This window comes from Fulmarus glacialis, unplaced genomic scaffold (assembly GCF_000690835.1).
Source record: "Fulmarus glacialis isolate BGI_N327 unplaced genomic scaffold, ASM69083v1 scaffold4076, whole genome shotgun sequence".
Lineage (NCBI taxonomy): Eukaryota > Metazoa > Chordata > Aves > Procellariiformes > Procellariidae > Fulmarus > Fulmarus glacialis.
In genome coordinates this window covers 15088-23635 of record NW_009216067.1, presented here as the reverse complement: position 1 = coordinate 23635, position 8548 = coordinate 15088, and the positions used below count along the sequence as shown (strand labels likewise).

At 53.7% G+C, this 8548-nt stretch overlaps 1 protein-coding gene across 1 annotated transcript in view; it reads left to right on the top strand.

Annotated features, from left to right (window-relative positions):
- Positions 1 to 265: 265 nt before the first annotated feature.
- Positions 266 to 8548, top strand: part of FHAD1 (forkhead-associated (FHA) phosphopeptide binding domain 1) — a gene marked incomplete at its 3' end in the record, with an annotated part of 20892 nt that continues 12609 nt past the window's right edge. Inside the window, exons 1-9 of the mRNA XM_009579144.1 lie at positions 266 to 371; positions 1525 to 1631; positions 1923 to 2153; positions 3544 to 3667; positions 4496 to 4626; positions 6042 to 6107; positions 6500 to 6604; positions 7055 to 7162; positions 8408 to 8491. Coding sequence (XP_009577439.1) covers positions 266 to 371; positions 1525 to 1631; positions 1923 to 2153; positions 3544 to 3667; positions 4496 to 4626; positions 6042 to 6107; positions 6500 to 6604; positions 7055 to 7162; positions 8408 to 8491 — 1062 coding nt within the window. The remainder of the gene's footprint in view (positions 372 to 1524; positions 1632 to 1922; positions 2154 to 3543; positions 3668 to 4495; positions 4627 to 6041; positions 6108 to 6499; positions 6605 to 7054; positions 7163 to 8407; positions 8492 to 8548) is intronic.

The window sequence follows — 8548 nt, the reverse complement described above, 5'->3', positions numbered from 1 at the left end:
CTCAGATCCGTGCCTGGGTTTTGTGTGACATAATGCGTGCACATCGGGGCTAAAAACCTTCCTAAAAACTTGCTGATATTGTGGTCTTTTTCCACCGCAGATGTCCTATCCCCCCGTGAAACGCCGCACAGCATGGACCGGGCAGCGCCAGTTCGTTGCAGAGCCCAAACCTTCAACTCCTGCATCTCCTCCCCACCTCCCCTTGCTGCAGTGGCAGCATCCCCCCGGCTCTCCCGGTGGCTGGGCTCCCGGAGCAGCCGGCCACATGCCCCATCCACCGCTGCGGAAGCGACCCGTGAGTGCCTGGGCTAGGAGCGTGGCCACCGCCGTCCCGCCGGAGGCTTTCAGTAGGACCTCCGCGGTGAGACCAGGTACTCCCCGGTGCCAAACCTGGTGGTTCGTAGCCCGGTGTCCTCTCTGAGCGACTTAGCGTTGAGTGGAGTTGATTCAAGCAGAGGCAGTTTTGAGAAGTGACGAGCGTCGGCAGCAATTGGGTGTGAGTCCTTGTGCAGTGGAGCTAATCGGAGACGGTGTGTGGTCCTTGGTGGCATGTGGGTCAGTTAAGAAGTAGGCTGTGACGTACAAAGGGGAATGCCATTGCCCTCGTAGCTGAGAGTGACATTTCCTCTTCCTTTTTCCTTGTGTGTGATCAGGAAGGGCGATGACTAACTTTATCCGCACCAGTGACTCATGCACCTATTCCCATCTCCTGTTTGGAGTTGTTTTCCTCCTTTGGAGCGCAGTTATTGGCTCCCTTGAGTGCTGGAACTTTAAACTAGGTTCATAGCTGCTACGCTTCTGAAAATAAAGTATGCAATAGCAGTGGAGCAGAGGCAAGGCTTTGGCGGAATACTACAGCTGGAGAACGAGACTTTTGCCATGAATGTAGCTTGTTATGGCCTGATACACAATCTGGTTGTTTTCCTGGTTTGGGGTTGGGTTGTTTGAGCAGTCATAAGCAATACAAAGTCAATAGTGAAGTGCCAAAGTACAGCTGGTGCTCCAGAGCAGTACCAGGCAGTCCCAGCAGCATCACTGAAAGACGTGTGCATGGGCAGAATTTGAAACTTCAGGGAAGGTAAAGGGAGGGAAGCACATGCTCCAAGTTAGTACTCATCTGATTTTTGGGAAATAGAGCCGAAAGGATCAGCACGTGCTAATCGCACTGAGCATAGCTATTCACACGCGGGAAGCCATAGAAGCATAGCTTCTTTCTGTAGGGCTGGGCAATGCTGAAAAATCGGAGGAGCCTTTGTCTGCTGTGTCTCTGCTGCCCTTGAGGCTTTTTTGGTTCCCAGAGGTGTATTATTCCTCTCTGTTGTGCAGACTGTTTGCACTGGTGTCTTTTTAGTGCCAAATAGTTGGTTTCTCTTCTGGTTGTGGACCCAGTTCATGGACTGTAAAGCAGCCGCTGCCTTAGAATAGTTTTGAGACAAGCGAGAGGGATGCTGCAAGAAGCGTTACTGCTGCCTGCAATGAGTTCTCATGCTGACATTTGCTGCTGTGGTGTTCGCTTTCTTCCAGTCTCGACCAGCATCTCGGGCGATGGTGCGAGCGGTGTGGGGGTAGCCCCTTCCCTGGGGACTCACGACACGGATTTCCTCCCGCAGGAGAAGGTGATGCTGGGGAAGGTGTGAGGGACACCGTCCCTGTGCCGGTCCTGGGCAGAGCAGGCAAACCCTGCCAAAAGGTTGTGTGTCTGACCGTGAGTCCCAGCAGGGTGCAGGGACTGTCACCAAAGGGGACCGCTCCCATGGTTGGGGACTGCTGGGTGGACGGAGGACATGGGCATGGTGGGACGTGGGAGGCCAGGGCGAGCAGGTCGGTGCAGTCAATGGCCGTGAGTCGGAACCCCCTGGAGCAGGCAGCCCGGCGTCTCCGTAGCCAGAGAGTGACAGACGGCACCCGTAATCTGCCCACAGGGTGAAAAGCTGCTGCGGCTGGAGAAGGAAATCGGCCGCCTTTCTGGTTTAGAAACAGAATCACAGCAGAAAGATGCAGTGATAAGAGATCTGCAGGATGAGATTGCAGCGATGGCAAAGACCCTGGCTCAGGCGGCAGCGAGGAACGAGGTAGAGCTGACCCAGAAGCTGCTCACCTTCGACCGAGAGCTGGGAGCCAAAACAGAGGAGATCAAGGCCTTGAGGGAACAGGTACTGAATGCTTCAACAGGCACCGCGCAGGGAAAACACCTCTCTGATACAGAGGTACTTTTAGTTTAACACCCAGTTTTTAGGAAAAGCAGGGAAATGAGGGAGGTTTTTTTTTCTTCCAGTTGTTTTGTTTTGCACGTTTGCTTGCTTTCTGTGCAAGTTTCCCCTTAAGGACGCTGGTAAATAAATATCCCATGTATGTGGAAGGATCTGTAATGCTGCAGTGGGGAGGGAAACAGAAGCCTAAGCAGCCTTTGGTGGGAGAAAGGCACGCGTGACCACCTCAGGCCAGGGAGTGGGACCCCTTGCTCCCCCCGGCCCCTCTTGCCCCAGGAAGGGTCTGGGCAGTTGTGTCTGCAGGGGGAATACCCACCCCAAAGGCAGCGCAGCCCCTTGGCATCCTGGTGAAAGTAGGCGGCTGGGTGGAGGAGAGAGGGCTTATAGTTGTCATGTTCGGGAATATGTTCATAGCACGCACCCGCATTTTAGGAGACATTAGGAAATGTCCCGGAGAGACAGCGATGGGGTCCTCCTGAGTATCTCCAGCACGGGAAAAGGGTCAATCCAAGGCGTCGGTCAGCAGCTAGGCACACAGGTCAGCAGCTAGGCACTTTGCCAGCCCATCCCAGCTGCATCCTGCCCTCCCATATCATACTGGGTCTGAAGGAGGCTGTGAAATGCTTTGTGCTTGTCCTGACTGTCTGTTGTGAAGAGGTGGAGAAAAGGCAATATAATTTCGGGGTGCTGTCAGCATCGTTGCTGAGATGAGACGATGTGGTGTGCCTGTCTTCCCGGCAGCTTTCCTTTCTCTGACAAAAGTCTCTTCCACCTGTGGATTCACTTTTCGATACCCTCCAGTAATTGCTTTGTGAAACCAGTCATCTGAGCCGTGGGAAGCGTATTTGTGCTGTCTGCGTGTTGTCTATGTGGCGACGATACACCGAAGTGGATAGCGGAGGCTCCCTATTTCCAGCAGGGACTGTAAAAACTGCCTTTGCAGCAGAAATGTGAACATGAGTTATTAGAGGCTCTGGATCTGCGTTTGTGGTAATAAATATGTATGCCCTGAGAAGGTGATAAATCTGCAGGCGCTTCTGCCTGTTACCACATCAGCAGTGTCACCCAGCCCCAGCCGTGGATTCCCGGCATGGCAGGCAGTGGGAGACAGTGCTTCTCCGTGCCTTTTATATTAGGATTTGAGTGTGAGCAGCCAAAATGAATTTAAGGTCATCCTATCCGAAGCAATGACTGCTGAGAGTGAGTCCAAGATGCTAAAGAGTAACCCCGTCAGAGTGTGACCTGGAAGCGCTAGATTTCCCTCTCCGAAGGGGGCTGTAATAAAATTAATAAGTGATCTGGCGAGGAATGTGGGTGAATCCATGTTTTGCAGATCAGCAACCTGCAGAAAGGCTCGAGCCAGGTTTTCAGCCATTCTCTCTATGAAAGAGACCGGGAGATTGGAAGGCTGCGAAAAGAAAGCGAGAAGTTGAAAAGGGACCATGCTTTGGCCGCAGGTATTGTATCCCTGGAGCTCCGGTTAGGGGCACGAAGCAGTTTGGGACTGGCTCTTGATACTGAGTGAGCACTGGCAAAACTGTCCAGGCAACAAATGAATTGTAGTGGCTCGTAGAAGTCGTCCTACTTCTGATTCTGGGTCCCGAAGCTCTGTGGGAGTTGCAGGCAGTGACTGACATGACGAGTGCCCCCGGAGTGAGGGACAATGTGGGGACGGAAGGCAGGGAGCGATGGGACCGAGAACTTTGTTCGGAAGACAAGGCTCAAGCACCGATTGCAGGGCAGGCTCCGAGCCGCTCGAAAGCGGTGCTGCGTAATGGGCTGCCGTGCGCCCGTGGGGGAGACCTGCCCACCCCAGCTGCTGCGGGGCTGCACGTGGCTGCAAAGGCCACCTCGGACCACGAGCCTTTTCCAATGGCCTTTATCTCTGCCTTTATCAGGCACGAGGAATGTAGTGTGTACACAAAATATTGGCTTTCGTAATGCATTCAGATTAGCAAAACCGTTCTGCTTGATTTCATTGCCCGAGGTAAGGGAGCAGTATCGGTGCTTGGCAGGGAGGAGGCATCAGAGCTGTGGATCTGACATAGTAACGCAGCAAAAACGGATCCGTAAGAGCTGCTCATCCTCCAGGGAGCATGTGCTGCGGGGCCCTGAGGAACTTGTTAGCGGTGCTGTCATGGAGCAATGTCCAGCACGGTGTGCCAAAAGCTGAATCTGCCTTCCAAGTCCAACGGCTGTCAAAGAGGGAGGATGGCCGCTCAGCGGCTAGAGGGTTTTTGCAGGGATGCGCTTGGGTAGCCTCTCACTGGAGTTGTTTTTCTCAGGTCTAGTGACCAGCCTGCAAAGGGAGATTGCCGGGAAGGAGCAGAAAATGCAGCAACTCAAGCAAGATGTTGAAAAAATAAAGAAGGAAAACAGAGAAAAGGACAATCAGCTAGCAGTCGTGTCTGCCAAGGTTAACGTCCCTCATGATGGGCTCAGCAATTTACAGTCTCACATATGGATTAATGTGGGAAACTAGGATGAGAAGGGCCATGCTTCTCTCTGTTAAGGAGCGTAGCAGCTATTTGTGTGGCTGTTTATCGGGGCAGCTGGAACCCGAGGGTCCTGGCTGCACCCAAATAGAAGTTGCAGAGCTGTACCGCTGGGACGTAGCAGCGGTGGGGCTGCGGTTTTGTCTAGGTGCCGTGCAATGCCCATGGAGCGGTGTCGCCTTCCCCAGCTGAATCCCCCTCCTTGTTCTGCATTCAGGTACTGTGTGCCCTGGATTTCTGTGAGCACAGTAGCTGTTTGTACGCACAAAGCACTCGTGCCAAGATCCTCGCAAGGAGCCATGGAAACCCCGTCTTCATGTGGCTCCCTGCAGCCCAGCCTGGTTTTTCCCTTAAAGAAAGTGGCCTGTGCAGCAGTTGTTTCTTTATATTTGCAGCTCCCTCCTCAACCAGCAGAGCTGCATCGTCTGCATAGTAAGTGCAGGGCAGGCGCTGCGTTTTGGCTGGCTGGCTAGGCACTCTGCCAGGAGATTTCAGTGATTCGCTGTGAATTTTTAAGTAATGGAAAAGATACGTGGGGCCCCGGGGGTGCAGGCAGAGGTCACCGCACCTGCCAGCCTTTACCTGGCTGAGCATCCTCCCCAAGCAGCTCTCTGGAGATGAATGATGTGGATCAGCCTTTCACGTGTGGAAAGGGGATGTGTATGAGCACTCGAGCTGCCGTGTGCGGGAGGGGGACCAGGCATCCCAGGGAAGCATCCTGCTGGGTGCCTGGTGGCACGTGGTGGCCCACAGCACTCATGTCGAGGCAGAGAGCGTGACCCAGAGCATCCCTTTGTGGTTTTCCCCACTACGTGGATGCGGGAAGACCATGGAGGGAGGCGGGAGCTGGTGCACGCAGGCTCGCGGGAGAGGCAGCCGAGCGCTGGCAGAACGGAGTTGGTCTCTGAAACACCGATACCCTGAAATACAGAACTGAAAGGCCCAGTCTGATACAGTGATGATTAGCCTGGAGATATCTGTTACCATCCTGGTCAGGTTACCGTGGATGTTTTTAAGAAGCATTTGTTTCCTTTGGTCCTTTCCCCCATCCCTATTATACTATTTCTACAGCCAGAGGAATTTCTCTCTGTCAGGTACTCCCTGCAGATGTTTCTCCTTCTCTCAGCCAGGCAATGCGTTAATGCAGGCATTTCCAGGTGCGGATGCTCTCGTGCTCTCAGTGCCTTGATGGCCCCATCATGGGCACTCCACCACCCATTAGGTGTCTGAGCGCTTAGCTGGGCTGCAGCACTGAAGTATGTGTTGACATTTGCTGCAGAAATGATGGTATCTGCCTGCCCTGATGATTTTTTTCCTTGGTTGCCATTCATTCTAGTGCTCTAGAATTAAAGAGGAAATGAAGCATGAACTTGGAGAGCAAGAAGTAATTGCGTGCCGAAATGTGAGTCGCAAGTCATTTGGGGTGATGGAGCACATGGGAGAGCAGTGACTGCGGGAATGCATCATCGAGAGAATAATTAACTGGGCATTTTAAGGGAGTTGTTTTGAATCCAGCTTCTGTAATAGAAGGCACCTAACGTGCATAGAGAACCGGAGAAATGTAAACTCCTGTATAAATTGTAACACCATATTACAATGCAGGAGAACGGTTAGTAAGATTGACATTCCACTTGAAAGCCAATCTAACCACAGTAAATATAGGTTAGGAGAAAATTCCAGGGTAAATGAAATGGGATAGATGGGGAAAATATATTGCTTAGCAGTTAAAATGCTCCAGAGGGGCAATGCCCAGCTCCTCTGGTGAGACCCTGCGCTGTCCCGGGACTCTTGCAGCGCATCGGGGAGCTGGAACGCAACCTGGAGGGGCTGCAGGGAGAAGTCCAGAAGTATTGCATCGAGCAGGAGAGCATCCGAAACCAGCTGGCTGAGAAAGCCAAGGTAACCGTCTGGCTGTGGGGTATGTGGGCGGAGGGCAGGGAGGGACGGGCACGGCAGGTACCTCGTCCACCTGGCACGGGTGGCAGACACGTGGGACAAGGGCCAGCAAGCCCCAGGCACGCAGGCTGTACAGGGAGAGGGTCAAAACGTGCTGAGCTCTTCCACGGACCCCGAGGGAAGAAAGTAATTTGTGCAGCAGCGACTGCCCTGTGCGAGCGGTGTGTTAGAAAGTCAAGGATGGGTGATGGCCCAGGGACCAAACCCAGGCGAAAAGCAGCATTAAGTGCCCGATGCTGCAAACCCACCCCCCTGCAGAAGGATTGCTGCCTGTCTCCTGCTATTTCAAAGCTATATTTGGAGTGATGTGAATAGTGGATAGTTGGGGTAAAAGTGCTTATGGCATGTTTTTTCTGGTATTGCTTTGATATGTAAATGCTCTCGTCATTGCAGGCTGAGGAGGAGCTGAAAGAAGCCTGTGCCAGGCAAGCGCTGCAGCTGCAGGAGATGGGGCGCAGGGAGCGCCTGCTGAGAGCCGACCTGGGGCGGGCCAAGGAGCAGGTAGGGAGGCGGCAGGGATGGGAGCATCCTGCAGTCTGGGCTGTAGGCAGCAGCAGGGCGGGTTTTCCCATGGGGAAGGACGTCGTGCTTGAGTGCAAGAAAGGAAATGCGGAGTCCTGAGCACCAAACCCTGGCACGGGGCTTAACTTGTTGTTGGGTGCAGTATAATAGGCTTATCCACAGGATTTGTGTAGGCATCGTAGAAGATGCAGCACGTTTAATAGGATACAGAAATGCACTATACTCTCTATAATCGTAGTCATGCTGTCCGGGACCCGTGCAAAACCTCCTCTGTGCCTAGGTAATGCTGCTCCAGACAGAGGCAGCCCTTTGCAGAATAACAATGTGCTAGATCAGCAGGATAAAGCCGTGCTTCACACAGGAAGGTCGTGCTACCCCCTTAAACCCCAAAGCAGAGTTTTGCTAGCGTGAATTTGTTAGCACACTCAGCCAATGAGAGGCAGAAAAAGCTGTGAGCTGTCTGATTGCATGTTTGGCAAATAACCCCAGGTTTTGTGCAGAGTGGAGCCAAAGGGCAACCTCAAGCTTTTAAGGGCAGCTGGAGACTTTGGGGTCTGCGTGCTGCCGCGTAGGTTAGCACAGGGACAGCCATGCATTGAAGCCCCAGGAGGAGCCAGCACCAGCTGCGATACAGAAGCATGAAGCGCTAACCTCAGTGGAAATGGCTGTCATCTCCTGCAGAGAGGCTGGAGGTGGCATCCCCTGCTGTCCCCAGCCTGCCCCGACTGTTTCGCAGCAGGGAATAGGAGTCAGCCATCGGAAATCCCTGCTGGAGCGTGGGATGGAGAAGCTGCCTAGCTCGGCTGGTCCGTCCTTTGCAATTTGTTCTGGCAGCAGAAGGTGTTTAGGAGTCACGTTGTCCTTGGTGGCAGGGAGCCGACAGCCTCCCCTGTGCGTTGTACTGGTGATGACACCTTGCACCTTGTAGGCAAAGTAATGGATGTGATTAACCGCAGTGCCTCGCTGCCAACGGGGTGCGAGCTGTCAGGGTCAAAGGAGGGGTGCCAGGGAACCCTTGACAAAGTTGCACGGTGAAAAAGGTGCGTGAGCTAACGCCATGTCCTGAGGGGAGGGCAGGAGCGTGCGCGGGGCCTCGGTGTCGGAGATGGCAGGCGCCGGGATGCCCTTTGCATTGGTGTGCGCGGGGTTGGGTAGAGCAGCCCCGCAGAGCTGATATCGATTCTCTGTGATTTTTTTTTTATCCTGTGTCAATCTCTGCTGCAGCTGGAGTCCTTCAAAACCGAAGTGATGCGAGTCTGTTCTCCAGCAGCAGCAGGCGTTGCAGGGAAAGCTGTAACGGAGCAGCAGGTGAGTTTGGATACCAGCGCACAGAGATGCTCGGTGCCTCCAAAGCCCGGCGTGGCT